Below are 18,233 nucleotides of genomic sequence, written 5' to 3' on the forward strand. Positions count from 1 at the left end.
CAGTGAACTGCTGGAACGGACTGCTAATATCGGAGCGCTKATATCGGACATTTTTTATGCCGGCCGATAAAATCCGATACTCGTTTTTTGGCTGATATCGGACCGATATCCGATATTGATATCGGATCGGGACACCCCTACACAAAAGGTTAGGCAATTTGTGTTTGGTAGATTATTAACTATGTTTCTTGGCAATAAATCTTATAGCGGACACCTGAATGGCAGCACTTGGGAGGTACCAGAAACTCAGAACAAGTGTCAATAACAGCAAAATAAGCAGATGGGCAGATACAATTTGGTAATATTTTCATGTGTGCTGCAAATCACATACACAGCTCTACTGGTGATCCTACAAATACATGTTCCTTACAAACGTGGCAGCATTTAAAATTGAATTTAACAACCTTTCCAACTGTATACAATTTATTGCAGAGAAGCATTGTTACAACAAAAGCATTAGATATCAAACAAATTTCCTTATTTTTTGTGCTAAGCATAGTTCAGTTTTAAAAGTAATGTTATTGTTGCTTAAGACAAACAACAATGAATAAGTTGTTTTTTATAGCTTTTGAACTACACAATACTAAAACAATGACCTATCAGTGTTGGGCTGTCTGAACACGCTGGTTTGAAACTGAGCTCAAACTTTTCTTCTACCTTCCTGCACGCAGCCAATCGTGTTCAACAGGGATCAGTTCTGGGATCACTTGTATTTTGTTGAACAGTCTTGATTTTGGCTTTGGCGGTATGAAGGTATTTTGTTATACTGCTGTATCAAAATATGGTGACAGTATATAAAAATTATGATACGAGTCACATGAGGTGAAGCGCCAAAATTCCACAAGGCTGCTATGAAAACTGGGACAAACATTCACAGACACGTTACTCGCCGACTCCAGGAAACATGGACTGGTGTAGTGATGACTGACAGCTTCACCACCCAGCTGTAGGTTTCTTAAAACAAATAGCTGGACTCTTTTTGGACTCAAACTTTCAGTGTTATTTATTTATGGTTTTGTTTTTGTTTTTGTTTTTTTGGTTTGTTTGTAGACATTTCCTCACCTGCAGCGAGGAGCTTTCAGGTCCCAACAAAAAAACAAACTTTATGGGCACAAAAACATTCCTCACTAAAAGCATGCAGCAGCTCTGACACAACCACACTGAGTCAGATTATTTTGAAAGTTAAAACACATCATTGGACTTGTTTTGATCTGTTCCAACATAATAAAAGGGCCAAACCCATTCTATAGCTTTTCATTTCCATCGCCTCTCTCTGGCTATTATGCTCACAAGCAGTCTTTTCTCTGGTAATTTTTAATTACTCAACCCACCACACTCCACCCCCAGTAATATTGTATGTCGCAATATTTTAAGATTATACTTAGGGCTGCCACGATTAGTCGACTAGTCATGATTATGTCAACAATTAAAATTGTTTTGTTAACGACTAATTTTATAGTCAATGTGTCATTGTTGTTGTTTTTTTTACTAACTTTGTATTTTTAGTTTTATAGTTGACTATGAAAAAAATCGTTTGTGGCAGCCCTAATTACCTCTACTGTGCATGTGTGTCAAGGACAGAAAGCAGTGGAAGGTGCCGAAGCAGTTTGGAGAGAAAAACGAAGTTAGAAAAAAAAACACGCATTAACTATTAAATTATCAATGTTTTTAATAGTCGACAATAATCGTGACTAGTCGACTAATCGTGGCAGCCCTAGTTATACTCGTCTGTCCGTCCGTCCGTTTTCTGCCGCCAATCTGGGATCGGGTCGCGGGGGGCAGCAGCCTTAAGCAGAGAGACCCAGACTTCCCTCTCCCCAGCCACTTGGACCAACTCCTCTGGGGGAATCCCAAGGTGTTCCCAGGCCAGCTGAGAAATATAGTCCCTCCAGCGTGTCCTGGGTCTTCCTCTGGGCTTCCTCCCAGTGGGACGTGCCCGAACACCTAGGCCTGTCGCGATAGTCAATAAATCAATTAATTGCAAGATAAAAAATTTTGAGGTCGGTAAAAAAAATGAGGACGATAATTTCATTTTCCTGCTTGTTTGTTTACTTCGTCTCTCTCCCTCTCTGTGCTYCGCTACACAGGAGCTCAGCTGACTCCTCCCCTCCTGTTTTCTTAGTGTCGGGAGGAGTGAACTCTCGCTTTAGCATGAGAGCTCGTAGCAATAACAAATTAAAGAAACGTTTCAAAGCAGAACGCGGCTGCTGCAGTGTCGGAGCACTAGAGCCTGGATTTCGCTGCGGGGAGACACAGAGAGAGGAGGAGAAGGGGTGGGGGCTGAAACTCCCCCAGACCTGCGACAAACTCGTCAAGACTTTACCTGTAGCTCCCAAAAATAACAGGAAACTTAAACGCACCATCTGTGTTTTAACAAAACACCCAAAAAACCTGTAGCTGTCCCAACAACTCATGAGGAAAACTGTGAACTGTCTGATTTCCTCCCCGCAGCGCTCTGCTTGTCTCCTCACTGACTGTCCCCTCCTCACACACACGCACACATTTGTTCTTCTATCCTCATGGGGACTTTGCACCGACTTTTACCAGTATTTTCTATTACCATTTGACCCTAAACCTAGCCTAAACTTTACATGGGATGTGAACTGGGCTTATGTCCCCATAAGAAACAGTGGGTCCTCACCAGGCTGTGTAGTTTGCTTCATCTCTAAAGAGATGCTGCTCTTTAATATTGTTTATTTACTGTCTTAGTTGTGTGTGGTGTTTAATTTACATTTTGTTGTTCTTTGTTTTTTTTTTTATTCAAGTGCATTTTTTGTTAGAGACAGAGTCCACTTTGTTAAACATTCTTTAAAAATTAAAGTTTGATTTATTACGCTTACATATTACACTTTTATAATTATTAGTTGTAAAATGGTCACCAGGCAATATTATCGCTTATCGCAATAATTTGTGAGACAATTAATCGCCCAGCAAAATTTGTTATCGTGACAGGCCTACGAACACCTCACCAGGGAGGCGTCCAGGAGGCATGCTAACCAGACGTCCAAGCCACCTCAAGTGGCTCCTCTCGACGTGGAGGAGCAGCAGCTCTACTCTGAGTCCCTCCCAGATGACTGAGCTTCTCACCCTATCTCTAAGGAGAGCCCAGACACCCTGCGAAGAAAACTCATTTCAGCCGCTTGGATCCGCGATCTTGTTCTTTCGGTCACTACCCAAAGTTCATGACCACAGATGAGGGTGGGAACGTAGACCGACCGGTAACCGAGAGCTTTGCCCTAGTTATACTGCAGTATGAAAATGATCTAAAATACCGCCCAACCCTAGTCTTGATCAAGAAGTATCAAACAATAGTTTCAAGTTTTGTGCTCATAAAACAATGATGTAATATCACCTCCAGTCTTATCAGGTACTTTATCACCTGTAGAAATCTTTTCACACTTTGTGCCATCTCAATAAGCTCAAATTCAACCTCAAAACTAAAGTCCAATGAGCTTGTACAATGTTTAAATCTACAGCATGTTGTCTTTTAGTGCTGCTCTAATGTTGTTTTTCTTGGATGAATAAAGGTCTAACTAGTATTATCCTAACAATAACTTCTGACTATAACCTCTGGTGAGTAGGTGTACATGCAGTACATCATTCTGATTCCACTAAATCTTACCTTACTAGTAAAAAAAACACAAACCACAGATACAATGTCTGACTCAAATTGCTAAAAGGCTGCAGGGAAAAGAACAGAATGAACTACCACAACAAGAAGGAATGGTGTTTGTACATACTGTTGTGTTCTATGTAAAGGTCATTTCTCATCGAAGCCACAAAAACCATTTCATCTTTTAAGCCTCAGTGCGGCATCTTAAACGACAAAGACGACGAAGCAACAACAAAGACATCTATAATGATAATAGTTAAACAGAAGTAGTTATTGAGCTGATCTGCAACACACAAACAATATAGAAATAGGTATATGAAGCACCATGGTTAAACCTTTTGTGTACCAGGCACATAATACTAGAAAAAGAAATACAGAGGTCTTAATCTATAAACAGTAAACAACTGTGAGCATATTACACCAATAACTTCGGTTTTGGTATTTACATAAAATTCGTAAACTTCAGTAAATTTCTTAAGTGTTGAGAGGGTGACTGCAGGTATTTTATGAAGCCAGAAGAAAACGTACAGAATAAATTGAACCTGCTTGGATAGAGGAGGTGAGAAGTGATGCTAAAATTTTAACAACTTTTGTGTGTTATCACAGTTTTCGGTCCAGGTTAGTTCATAATTTTTTTTACATATATTTCTTAAACATCCGTGAGCTTTGTAAGCAGGGCAGGAGTTAGGTGGTCTCCAAACAATATTAGTTTATTGTGATAACTTCTGGAGACAATTCATTCAGCAAAATCTGTTATTGATTGCGACAGGCATTGTATTAATATCCATTTACAATTAAATTACGGCAAGAAAACAGGTGAAATAATGTATCAGAACAAAATGCCTCTTGAAACACTTTACAGTATTATTCAGTCATTTGAACACTTTTCTAGTAATAATTCATTCAGACATGACCGTAAAAGTGAGACATGCATGTTTTATAGTCAATTTACAAAGTAACAAAAAAATTAATCAAGTGATCACAGAACAGCATGTGTGATAATAAAATACCAAATAAATAACAAAAACCCTTCTAAAAATAAAATGTGGTGACACAGTAAACCTCATCTTTGAGTCATTTTAGCAGCACTTTTTTTGCACTAGTAACTGTTTTTAATATGTAAAATAAAAGTGAGTTTTAAGAAGATTACTGTGGCAGGTGTACGACTGTCTGATACTGGATTTAACAGAATATTTGTTACTGGTTTAGAAATAAACAAAAGCACATTATTGGTAGAAACTGATAACTAAACTACAATTTCATCAGTCTATAAAACAAATGATTCTGACACCTGTAATGTCATCTGAATCGTCCTTATTAGGAGGTTTAGTGTCAGGTTACACACTTTGCCAAGGTTTATCCTTCATTTGTTAATGACAGACATGTAAAAAAAATAGAACCAGATTAGATTTACATGACAAATTTCTTATAATACATTATGACTACAATCCATAGCTTACCATGGAAGGAAGTCATCGAGTAGATGTGAAGATAGAACTGATGTTTGCTAGCAGGCTAAAGCTAGCCAGGCTATATTAGCTCAGTCAGCAGCGTGTCTCCTACTCTACTCCGGTCCCATTCACTCTTACAGCCGACCGTGTTTCATAAACAGCATCGGTTACTTTCCAGGTAAAACCACACGGTAAGGAGACTGGCGCCCACACCCCTACAAGTGAGCTAAAATAATCGTTTTAGCTTTAGCCGCGCATCGGTAGAAAATGACACATGGTGGTGGTGGTGGTGATGATGATGATGATGGAGCGCGATGAAGGCAACCCGCGAACATTATTCCTGAATATCACACTCACCCAGAACCACCTGGAAACTCTGAAGATCACCTTCGAGTCATGGCGAGAAGAAGGCAGCCGCTATCTGATGGAAAACGTCGCTGAAAAGAGAAACGGGTCCGAGTTTGATAGGAAAATGTTGCCCGCAGCAGCAGACAGCCGGAGCTGAAGACGGTAGCCGTGTTGATGACAGCTCAGACCTACAGCTTTACTACGGCAGCGGGTGAACTGGACTCAACTGGCTGCGTGACGACAGGAAGTGACGTCAGGAAAAAGGCGAGATGTAAAAAAAAAGACTACAAGGGTTCATCAATATTGCAATATTGCATAATATTGTATTACAGCTGTAATGTGTGTTGGTCACGTGACCAAGTGACCAAATGTAGCAGTGGCGGCCATAAACAAACCGGGCAAGCGTCTGGATTTAACATTACTGTTGGCAAAATAGAGAATACTAAAGGGGAAGTTGTAAAGCAATAAAGATAATATTTAAGCTTTAATAATATTTTATTAATATATTAATATTAGATATTAGAGTGTATATAAAGGATAAAATGTTTAAAAAATGGCAGAAGGCTTTATGTGTTATGGATGAAGCAACAGAAGAGAAACAAGAAGTGCCTAATTTCACAAGTAAACTGATTTTATCTTATTTACCTCCATGTAAATGTAATCTGACCAGAATGGAAGCTGACAATGTAACTGTTTAAAAAAATAAAATAAGCTTATAAAGCTGATTATTACTGAATATATACAGTGGTTTGCAAAAGTATTCATACCCCTTGAACTTTTCCATATTTTGTCACATTACAACCACAAACATAAATATATTTCACTGGAATTTAATGTGAAAGACCAACACAAAGTGGTATACAATTGTGAAGTGGAAGCAAAATTTTACATGAATCAAAACATTTTTTACAAATAAAAAACTGAAAAGTGCGACGTGCAAAAGTATTCAGCCCCCTTTTCCCTGAGTGCAACCAATTGCATTCAGAAGTTGCCTGATGACTGCTAATGACTCAAAAGGGTCCACCTGTGTGTAATCTAATCTCAGTACAAATACAGCTGCTCCGTGACGGCCTCAGATGTTGGTTAAGAGAATATTGGGGAGCAAACAGCATCATGAAGTCCAAAGAACACACCAGACAGGTTAGGAATATGGTTTTGGAGAAGTTTAAAGCAGGCTTAGGTTATAAAAGGATTTCCCAAGCTTTGAACATCTCACGGAGCACTGTTCAATCCATCATCCGGAAATGGAAAGAGTATGGCACCACAGTAAACCTGCCAAGACAAGGCCGTCCACCTAAACTTACAGGCCGAACAAGGAGATCACTGATCAGAGAGGCAGCCAAGAGGCCCATGGTGACTCTGGATGAAATGCAGAGAGCCACAGCTCAGGTGGGGGAAACTGTCCACAGGACAACAATTAGTCGTGCACTACACAAATGTGGTCTTTATGGAAGAGTGGCAAGGAGAAAGCCATTGTTAAAAGAAAACCATAAGAAGTCCCGTTTGCAGTTTGCCAGAAGCCATGTTGAGGACACAGCAAACATGTGGAAGAAGGTGCTTTGGTCAGACGAGACCAAAATTGAACTTTTTGGCCACAATGCAAAACGCTATGTGTGGCGGAGAAAGAACACTGCACATCACTCTGAAAACACCATCCCCACTGTCAAATATGGTGGTGGCAGCATCATGCTCTGGGGGTGCTTCTCTTCAGCAGGGACCGGGAAGTTGGTCAAAGTTGATGGGAAGATGGATGGAGCCAAATACAGGGCAATCTTGGAAGAAAACCTGTTGGAGTCAGCAAAAGATTTGAGACTGGGGCGGAGGTTCACCTTCCAGCAGGACAACGACCCTAAACATAAAGCCAAAGCTACAATGGAGTGGTTTAAAAAAAAGAATATTCATGTGTTAGAATGGCCCAGTCAAAGTCCAGACCTAAACCCAATTGAGAATTTGTGGCAAGATCTCAAAACTGCTGTTCACAAACGCTCTCCATCCAATCTGACTGAGCTTGAGCTGTTTTGCAAGGAGGAATGGGCAAGAATTGCAGTCACTAGATGTGCAAAGCTGGTGGAGACATACCCTAAAAGACTTGCAGCTGTAATTGCAGCAAAAGGTGGCTCCACAAAGTATTGACTCAGGGGGGCTGAATAATTTTGCACATCGCACTTTTCAGTTTTTTATTTGTAAAAAATGTTTTGATTCATGTAAAATTTTGCTTCCACTTCACAATTGTATACCACTTTGTGTTGGTCTTTCACATTAAATTCCAGTGCAATATATTTATGTTTGTGGTTGTAATGTGACAAAATATGGAAAAGTTCAAGGGGTATGAATACTTTTGCAAACCACTGTAAATAAAGAAAGAAAATTATTAGCTGATTAGTGGAGCCATGCACACCACTGACTTTTAGCCATGAGTACTTTGGGTTTAAAGTGGACTGAGAGAATACAGACACATGGACATTTAGTTTCTGTGGTTCAAAACACTAATCTTTTCCAGTCAACTGATAAACTGATAAATCCAAGTTAATCAGCTACCACTTTGGGTTGAATAATGAATTATTTCTCCCTGATTTATTCCACTTTTGTTTTTAAATTTAACTACTTTGTTACTCATAAACATCTTACCCAATCACTTCTCCCTCTCAGAAAAACTGGCAAGTGAACAAACATTCAGCAGACCTAGCCTGCGTGTTCCACGTCCTTTGCTGTGGAGTGAACACAGACGCATCAGCCAAAAAAAACAGAAAGGCCTTCTCCACACGGCTGTTTCAGATCTGCTAATCCACTGCTCCTTTACTTTTACAAACAGAATTCCACCTTTTTGTGAGTGTGTGACGTAGTTTTGCTTTGTCTCAGTCTCAGAAGGGACAGAAAATGCTTACTCAGCAGCTATGAGGATCAGACGTTGCATTTTGAGTTAATGGTCAGAAACAACTTCCTTATTTTAGGTTTATAACCTAACCAAGCTTAAATTTCTCAACAGACTTATTCCTGACTGTTTGAATGTCTCCCCTACCAAAAGAGTAGTTGCTTTCAGTTAGTTAAAAATATCCGAATCGCTACATAATCAGTAATAATTATAAAACAGTTTTATTCCAGCTGACCTATTGGACCATGTTTACAGGCAGAATGAGGTGTTGAATGTTAGTAGCCACTGCTGATATCAGCAATTGCTTTGTTACATCTCATTTGTCATCTCCCAGTCATTTTTTTTCTGACAGATAAGTCACTTTCGGAAATGTAGCAGGGAGGAGTTCAGTGTGGGTTCATAACTTTTCATTGTTTCGTTATTAGGTCCAAGTTAAAAATGTCCCTTCGCGTCGCCCTCATCATCATCTTGCAAAGCCCCCGAGGCAGCGGATCGACAGAGGTCTGCTGAATAATGCAGAGGACAAACGAGCTCCGGGCCGTCTAGTCTGCTTATCTGCTCTGACGGCTCTTTTCCCAGTCCAGCCCTGATAACCCAGGACGTCCAGCGATATTCAGGATGTGACCCAATAACCTGAGACTGCAGCAGGGGAGCAATACTGTTTATTGGGGAAGGTGTTCTCTGTAAACCTTCAGAAAAGATTAAAGTTCTCAAGGAGCTGCAGGAACCATCTCCCAAACATCAATCATGTAGAGTTATGTTCATACTAAAAAGTAAAACTGCAATAAAAAAATGACAATAGCAGGCCATTGTTTGCATTTTTAATGAATTTCAAAGTTGCTGAAGCACATAGGTTTGAAGAATAGTTCAGCTGGCAGCAGAGCCGCCGTCGTCTGCAGCACACAGAGGTTTCTGCGGCCGTTCGAACATGGAGCAGATGCAGACTTTGAAGGGTTTGGACATTTTCGGCCAGTCCTGAAGGGGAAAATCATCCCCCTCTCGTGGTTTTGCTGCAGGTTTACTCCACTGTGAAATTGCAGATTCAAAATCCCACTGAAAATGAAATTAAAAAAGGGTCACGTTATGTAATCTTCTTTCAAGTTAATGTGCAGCGTAATAAGTAGCTACAGTTCTGGTCAGAAATGTTGGCAACACTTTAGAGTAGATGCAGAGTTGAAGATTTTCTGAAATAAAAAGGAGAACTAAATAAGCGTCATGAGACTTATGGGAGTGGTACACACTACAGTACTCTTTGATGATGGTTTCTGTCACATTGCTGTATGTTTAACCTCTAAAATGTTCAGATTTTTTAAATGAAAATTGGTAATCTAGGAACATGCATTTTAACGTCACAGGCACTCACACATCATTAAATAAAACCTTTACCACCTACTTATCACGTTTTTTTCCAAGCTTCACTTTATTTTCTTATAAGCAAACTAAATAAAGATCGTTGTTTTGGTTCTCTCAGTTCAAGAGACAGTATTTTTAGAAAAACACTTTTTCTCTCTCTACAGTATGCTCCAAACCACATACATTTCTCCCAGTTTGGTGTTTTTTTTACCATTTGTAAAAGGAACAACATTTAGCTACTATTGCCATTCTTGATATGTGGAAGACAACCTTTGTTCTTGCCCTCTTGAAAAGTGGCGACCCATCTGTTTAAAATAATTATCAACCCGTTTCTAAACTTTGTATTTTAGCTAAGGTCCTGGAAAGGTTAGTTATTGACAAACTTAAATGGCATTGGATTTTATCAAATGGTCTATCTTGTCATCGGTCTGGTTTTAGGAAACAACACAACACTGTAACAGCGATGACAAAAGTATTAAATGATATTGTGGATGCTGACAGTTACAATGCTGCTTTTTTATTGAATTACCAAACGGCATTTTACATCGTAGATCTTTCCATCCTGTCAGGAGCTTATGGAGATTGGTCCTTCAGAGCAAACAGTTTTTTTTATCTGGCTGGACATTAGCAGATTGTACAACACAGGGGTTTCTCATCGAATTATTAGAAAATTATGAGTGTCCCACAAGGTTCCATTCTGGGTCCTTTATGGTTTCCAATTTATGTCAATAGTTATGGGGAAAATGTTAGAGGTCAGTATGCATTTATATGCCGATGACACCGTAATCTACTGTCATGCAAAGTCAGTAACATTGGTTCTTGAGCATCTGCAGTCTGTATTTGATTATCCAATCAGACTTCAACTTAAATTAATTCTTAACGCGGACAAAACAAAGACCATGCCGTTTGCAAACAAAAATGAAGTGCTACAAACGATACCATCTATTAGGTATTTTAATGGCTTAGCTATATAGTTTGTATAAACTTAAACACATCTTGGAGTTGTCATTGATCAAAAGCTCTCCTTCAAATATCACATTGACCCCATTTAAAAAGAAAAAAACTGAAGTTAAAATTAGGATTTTTCTTTAGAAATATTTTGTTTCCCTCTTGTGTTTCGCAAACTCCTTTCTGCAACCTTCCTGCCTCTACTGGACTATGGTGATGATTATATGAATGCCCAGGCCAGCTCTCTGCATATGTTGGGTGTTGCTCATCATGGAGCACTGCAATTTATAATCAAATGTAAACCTCTCACACACCACTGTACCATGTATTGTACCCACAGACTTCTACACTGGTATATCTTTATTTACAACTCTATTCTCAGTCTGCTGGCTCCCTATTTGCATTCCAAGAAGTCACAAAGACAGTGCAGTCATAGCCTGTGCTACCAGGATTTTATTTCTTTGAGTCCCGTTAGTTCGCACGGAACTTGTAGAAAAGGTCTTCTCGCAGCAAGAACTGAAACTGTCCAATTTTATCCCACTGGGACATCTTCAGTGAAGTTAAATTGTCATTTCAAGCCTGTTCTTGTTTTTAGATTAGGTTTGTTTAACGTTGCTCTAATTGAAATGTTTAGGGTTTTTGTGTAACTGATGTTAAGTGTGTTTGTTTCAGGTTTCTCTTGTAAATGAGACTACCTGTCTAAGTGGCACTACTGGTCTAAATAAAAGTAAATACAAAATAAAAATAAATTTACAGGATTAAGTCAACATAGATTTATTTCAGCTCATGTAAACACTGAAAAAATGCCCGCCAAAATTACTAAACCTTAAAAAGATGAATATGGACATTTTAATAAATAAATTCTGAGATTACAAAACATATTTCAGACCATCAGAATACAGTCATTCAAGATTACTTTCTAGCCTGATGGATAATAAGATAAATATTTAATTCACACTTATTTGTAAACACGATGTTCTTAGTTTCACTCTAAATTAAATAAGCTCTCATTCAAGGGAGACTCAAAGTTATTTATGTTTTGAAGCTCTGATCATTATGCAAGTATGAATGTATTCTGTGAAAATATAAAATAATTTATATTATATTAAAGTATAAACTGAACAGATAGCATTGTTCACACAGTTAAACTCCTGGCCTGCAGGCATCACAAGGGAGACCATAAACAACTCCCATAAATAGCAAGAGGGTGGGGGGTAGAACTGGCCCCCTACAGCAGACAAGGCAAACATTTTGCACCACTTCCTAGGCAGACAGACCCAACCCAGAGCTGGTCTTTAATCAAAGATTCTTTACAGTAGAACAATCGGGCCACATGGCCAATCTCAAACAATTCCACCCATCACTGTATCCCTCACCCCGGCCGAGAACCAGCACTCAGCAGAAATGTTTCAGAAACACACGAGACAATAGAAAATATCAAGCTTCTGGCTGCCCAGTTTATAAAAAGGCAGCAAACTAGATGGAAAACTATTGTTTCTAGTCCCAGCTACCTCTTTAAGTAACTTATTGGTTGGATAAGCTACGGTCTTATGTAAATAGAAGCACCGCAGTCAAATAAAATGTAAAATAGTTCATTTAAATGAAGATTAAACATTAGACACAGAGTCAACTTGTGTGGAAATCATCTTTCTATTATATCACCAAGTAAATGTTTTCTGTTAATTTTAGTTATAGCAGGTAGAAGAGTGTCAGAGATAAACATTTCTAAACACCAACATATTTTCTGTGTTAAGTTTAGCAAACATTATCTACAGTAAGTCCTAATTATGAGCTGATAAGCAGTGGACACAGCTAACCAAAACATTACAAACACTAAACATAAAATAAAATGATCAGAAGCTAATGATAATTACCTAAACAAGAACTAGAGAAATTATATTGTATTTTCAAAAATGCAACATGAATGCTTATCTTTATAACTACTATTAATTTTACAGTACTTAAGACTGTTTTTATTATTTAAGCTTACGCTATATTATTTTGTTTTGTTAATCCATTTATTGTTTTATTGTGTTTATTGTTCTATTCTGATTTTATTATTGACTTTTGTAAGGTGACCTATAAATAAAATGCATTATTTTTATTATTGCCAAAACATTTTGCTGAACAGGTAATCAGCAGCCAAAACTGTTGAAAACAGCTGAAATTAGCAGAAAGAAACGTTTTAACTGAAACATGTTAAACAAGGATGAAAGTAGCTAAAATTAGCAAAAGGAAAGTAAAAGTAGCATAAACAAACTGAAATTATAGCACAGATGGAAGAAGTGTAAAAAATGTAAAATCGGCTGAAAAAGAAAATTTTTCCGTACAAACTGCAATTTTATACCATGAGACATTACTGGAATGTCATGAAGGAGCTGAACGTTTTAATACATGAATGGTTGAAATATATCACAAAAATTGTGGAAGGAGATAGGTGCTGAAAAGCGTGCAGAAGAACAGTAGAACCGATAATAAAGGGAAACCTGATCACTAAAGTGTGAATGCTTAGTAAGTATTTACACATTTAGCAGAAGCTAACACTAACACAACTCACTCAGTTTGAATCACACGTCTTGATCTGCTTTAATCTGAAGACTGACACAAATCATGTTAGCTTGTTAGTTGGCTGTTAGCGGGCTTAAAAGTCGGAAAAAACCTAATTTAGCCAAAGCTAATTGGTCCGGTAACAGTTTTCAAACTTTGTGAAAAAGCTAATTTGCTAAACTGTTAGCTGATTAGCAGAACCATAACCACCACTGAGATTCATGTAGTTTCATGACCCACACCTTCCAGAAGGTTCTACTTTTGTTGTCAGTCCACAGAATATTTTCTCCCAAAGTCTTAGAGCTCATCGAGATGTTTTTCCTTTTTTTTTTTTTTTTGTAAATATGTGGTAGGCCTTTCAGTTATTTTTTACTAGCAGTGGTTTTGGCACACGAAGGCCATTTTTTAACCTTTGTCTCTTTCTTATTGTTGAATCATGAACTCTGTCCTGAACTGAGACAAGTGAGGGCTGCAGAGTTTAAAAATTGCTCTGCGGGTCCTTGTGTGACCTCCTGGATGAGCCGTTTCTTCATTTCATTCATTATTTGACAAGGGTGTGGGCATCTCTATCTGATAATAAAATGAGCGTGAAATTCTTAACCATTAAACGGTGACAAAAAAAGAAGAGATCTCCAAGTAAAAACATTTTCATAGCTCTGAACATTACCTCAAACAGCACACGCCCACAGTATGTTTTCTGAAATATCCATGTCCTCTCTAGAAAAGTCAGGTTGTTTGTTTTTTTCCTGTTTGGTGAGCCAGCAATTGTTGTTCTTGCAGATGTCATTGTTTCTTGTGCTTTTTAAAGAAGCAGTGAGGAAGTTTCACTTTAGCTAGTGAGCGCTGACTTTAAAAAATAAGCTTAAATTAAAATAAAGCTTGGAATTTTATCCCTTTGCAGGTTTCAGTTTTTAAAAACAGAACGTTAAATAAAGTCAAACACAGGGCTAGTTTGGGTTTTTGGCCCGTTCCCTCTGCTCTTTTCAGTAAAAGCACTGATGAGCATGTGTCACCACAGAGTTCAGCTCATCATTCAGACTTAAAACATGCTGACTGTTGTCTTCGCCTCCTGAGCACCGGCTGGCTCACTTCCCCACAAAAGTCACATGTTAAAAATGAACACCGAGCCTGAGTTTCAGCTGCGCAAACGTCATGTTTATTTTAAACTTTGTCTGATCAGCTCTTGAGACAGCAGCTGGACCTCGAAGATGCAAACATGTAGATACGACATCAGAAATAAAAACAATTAGGATGAAATATGTACTGCATTCAGCAAAAAAAAGGAAAAAAATTCAGCTTTTATGTTGAAAATGAACTTTGCTGCAGTAGTGAGCAGCTTATTAAAACTCATAAAACGTCCCAGAGTGGCTTCAGTTTAGGAGAATTGATGTGAAGTGACAAAGCAGCAGAGATGACACAACCAGTTTTGTCAACACACTGTTGCCATCTAGTGGCACTTTGTAAAAAAAAAAAACAACTTTCATTGGATTTCTGCTGGCTCACCATTCATGTGTCCAACTCACCTCCAGTTCTGAGCTGCCCGACGAGTCGTAGGATGTGTCTGAGGAACAAAGGCTGTCCACTCGCACCTTCCTGTGAAGGGATCCCCTCTCAGCTCCTCCTTTAGATGATGTCACCTCTTTAAGGGACGTTTGCTGAGGCAATTAATAAAAAAGACAAAGAAAAAAAAAAAAGAAAACGGGATGAAAATGTCTTGTTTCAAAAATAAAGTTGCACCAAAGAAAATGATTTGCTCACTTGTCTTAATGGTTGGAGACTAACGTCCATGTAGCGACCCATCTCAGTCAGCTTCTGGAGATTCAGGGAGAAGATTAACATTATAAATATTGAAATATTTTTAACAAACATGAGACAAAACCCAGTGAAACGGTTCCACTTAATCCACTAATAATAATTTAATGTAGCTAGCCTTTGTTTAGTGGATTAGTATTTTTGGAAACCATTAGCAAACCAATTAGCTTCAGCTAACTTCAAGTCTGCTAATGAAAACAAAAACAGTTCAACTTTTTGTGGTTTTAACTGTGTTTGATGGGTGAAGAAACGTTTTAAAGATGCAAACATTTCTGTGGTGTCTTTTTAAATAATAGACCATCAGTTAGCAGTTAGCATTAGCTTCCACTAGTTTTTCTTTACTCTTTACAGTTTGCAAAGCTAATTTTCTACATAGTGGGTTGGCGGTCTAACTATGAAATGAGAAGGAAAATGTTTGATAAGTAGTAAATAACGATAATATAGCATCTTAAATTACTTCTGTACTAAGTAGTGCTTTATAATGAATACCCAAACCTGTAGGACTTCACAAGTATTTGTTTTTTGTGCGTATAAAACACTCGTAGCGGGCTCCATCCTGCTACGTGTTTGAATGCGCACCTTTGTCGAGTGAGCGTAATCACTTGTGTTTTAAAAGTAGCCTGAGCAGAGGTCTCCAAAGACAGGAAGTGTTTTGAGCTCAAAAAGCTGAAGTTGAACTAAATAAAGTGTAGCTTATCTTCACATAATATCGTAGACTTATTTTATGATCATAGAAGCCAACAATTTAGGGCTGCGCGGTATATGCGGTAGACTGTAGAAACAGTATGAAGTTGGCCAACAGTAGAAATTTACCCTCTACCGTCCTATCGTCATTACGTCATCGCACCTGTGTCAGCAGGGCTGCGAGTGCAGAGACAACTGAGCAGGAGTTCGAAATATAATGAAGAAATTCTAGAGTTTTAAAACACGTATTGAGACAATAAATCCTCAAAATTTCTTCCTCCCGCTGTAGAAACGTTATGCCATGTTGCGGGATCATCCTCCCTCCCTCCTGCTGCACGTCGTGCAGAGCGAAGCTTTAACAACTGTAGTTTTTCACACCCAATTGTCGGAGAAAAAAAATGTTTACGTATTGTTTTTAAAAAAAAAAAGACGTGGACGTTCGTTCAGTCGTAAATCCATCTTACTAAAGTAAAGTCGGCTTCTGCTCTGATGATGAAGATGAGCGCGCAGCAGAGCAGCAGCGGGTCAGTTCAACAGGCAGAAGCTCATTGGGCCTCATGCAAGAACATGTTCGTATTCTTATCCTAAATTTCTCTTACTTTTGTTCGTACGAAGGGTTCGTACGAACATGTCACGTCAGATTCAACAAACTCTTCTATCTTCAGGAAAAGTGTGTAAATGAGCTGCGTAAATTCCACCTGTTTGTATCCAGCTGCTCGTGCACGGAGAGGTTACTTACATAATTACCACCCCAAAAGCACCATATAAGGCTATGTTTCCTGCCCCACATACCAGGAAGTATCCATTCATAAATGACATCGCAAAGTAAAAAAGAAGAACTTTACGAGATCGGAGATTGTATCCTGCTCTCCGAGATCCAGAAAAGAAAATCTGTTCTCTTTAGCAGCGTCAGATGTGGAATTAAAGGAGCTGCTTAAAGGNGTACTTTGCTTTCTGTTTACACAGGACTATAAAAGCTGCTGCACATGCACACTTCATCCTGATCTTTGTAGATTTCGAGCACTGCACTGTGGAGGATCAGTGGTTTCTGCTAGTTTTAAATTGCATTAGATGCTGTGGATTCTACTTAGTTTTTTATGAAAAGGTGTTTTTTTTTAATCTAGCATTATCTTCACATTATAGGTTTGTTTGTTTTTTTTGAAGTTGAGACAGTTTTTAAAACAGCTGCAGACTCTACTTCCTGAGTTGAGGTGGATTTTTATTCTCATCAAGCAGCTCCTCCAGCAAAGAGAGTACAGCTTTTAAGTCTGTAAGAAAATTCGTATTCAATAAACTGAAGTCGATATTAAAACCACCATTGTTAAATAAAATGATTTGTAGAAGGAATCAAACCATACAACACCAGAATTGTGGATCTGAGTGAGGTTTATCGTCACTCAAGCTGACAGGAAACCAACACTCACAGAAAACCAGGAAGTTCATGTATTTATACATCTTCTTCAATGCCTGCGTTCGCTCCCTACTGACCTACAGCTGAATCACAGGCATTCAGACAAAATCCTCACCTGTTTCATAACGTTTAATTATGTGTTGTAACATATTTCGGACATGTAACTAATCTATATCAATCAAAACATAATAGATTAAACACTGTCAACATTACAAAAAGAAAAACCTAAAAATATAGTGTTGTGCTTTTAACATCAGTACTAACCTCTAATAACTTTAAATTTCTTCAAGTCTTTTTTGTAAAGTTACAAGACCAGTTTAAACTCTGTCACAGTGTTCTGGAAGGAAAGTTGTGACGTCATGAAAAGAACATATTTACGAAAAATGAAGGAAAAACAACATGTTTGGAGTCTGTATTAGAGAATAAAACAAAGCTTTAAACACAACTCTCCTGGAGATCTTTACAAAATAGGATGACCATCAAAACATTTATTTTTATATTCATGAATAGCTTAATGTTGTTATTTAATATAATGTTTGTTACAGCATGAAACCATCCAACAGAGGCTTCCAGGAGATTCTTATTGATTCCATCTTCATGAGGAAGTGAAGACWTGTGGAGACATGAAGACAAAACGTCCTCATGTCTCCTTCACTGGGAGAAGGGCTGCTCCAACAATCAGATGTACTTTTTTTATTCTTGTTTTTTTCAGTGCAGGCACCGTTTCGGGTGGAGGGTTTGGGAGGCTGCTGCTGCTGGAGTCCAGCCGCCTGGGGGTCCTGCAGAGGGTCTCARCGTCAGCCAGGACCACGTCCTCTATGCCATGAAGGCCGACTGAAGCTCTGCTGGAGCTGCAGTCCTGACGGAGACAGAACACTTTAAATACTGACACCAAATGTTTTTAATCTGATTTCAATCTGATGTTTGTTTGAATATGTAATAAAACCATTTGAACATAAAGAAAACTGTTCTTTTCTCTCTGCAGAAGCATTTAAAGACAAACTATGTGTCAAAAACAAAGATCAAAGTTACAGCTTTATGTGATAACTTAATGTTACTTTATTAGAACATGTATTGGAAGAGATGCAGCGGGTAAAATAAGTCTTGAACACGTCACCATTTTTCTCAGTAAATATATTACTAGAGGTGCTAATGACATGAAATTTTCACCAGATGTCGGTAACAACCCAAGTG

At 38.4% G+C, this 18,233-nt stretch overlaps 2 protein-coding genes across 4 annotated transcripts in view; both read right to left on the reverse strand.

Moving 5' to 3' along the window:
• The window catches only part of atp13a3 (ATPase 13A3), a 45,134-nt gene extending 39,460 nt beyond the window's left edge, over window positions 1-5,674 (reverse strand). Inside the window, exon 1 of one of the 3 annotated variants that reach the window (XM_013999839.1) lies at window positions 5,422-5,674. The gene's annotated coding sequence lies outside the window, so the exon portion shown is untranslated. The remainder of the gene's footprint in view (window positions 1-5,421) is intronic. The other 2 variants (XM_013999833.1, XM_013999826.1) reach the window with 2 other exon arrangements.
• Window positions 5,675-8,936: 3,262 nt separating this feature from the next.
• tmem44 (transmembrane protein 44) lies at window positions 8,937-14,944 on the reverse strand (the record flags this gene model as incomplete). The annotated part of the gene is given in 3 exon segments (XM_013999856.1): window positions 8,937-9,337; window positions 14,656-14,787; window positions 14,891-14,944. Coding segments are annotated over 3 exon segments (372 nt in total), but the record flags the coding sequence as incomplete, so codon positions are not given.
• Between the last annotated feature and the right edge of the window lie 3,289 nt (window positions 14,945-18,233).

Source organism: Austrofundulus limnaeus, unplaced genomic scaffold (genome assembly GCF_001266775.1).
Source record: "Austrofundulus limnaeus strain Quisiro unplaced genomic scaffold, Austrofundulus_limnaeus-1.0 Scaffold8, whole genome shotgun sequence".
NCBI classification, from domain to species: Eukaryota; Metazoa; Chordata; class Actinopteri; order Cyprinodontiformes; family Rivulidae; genus Austrofundulus; species Austrofundulus limnaeus.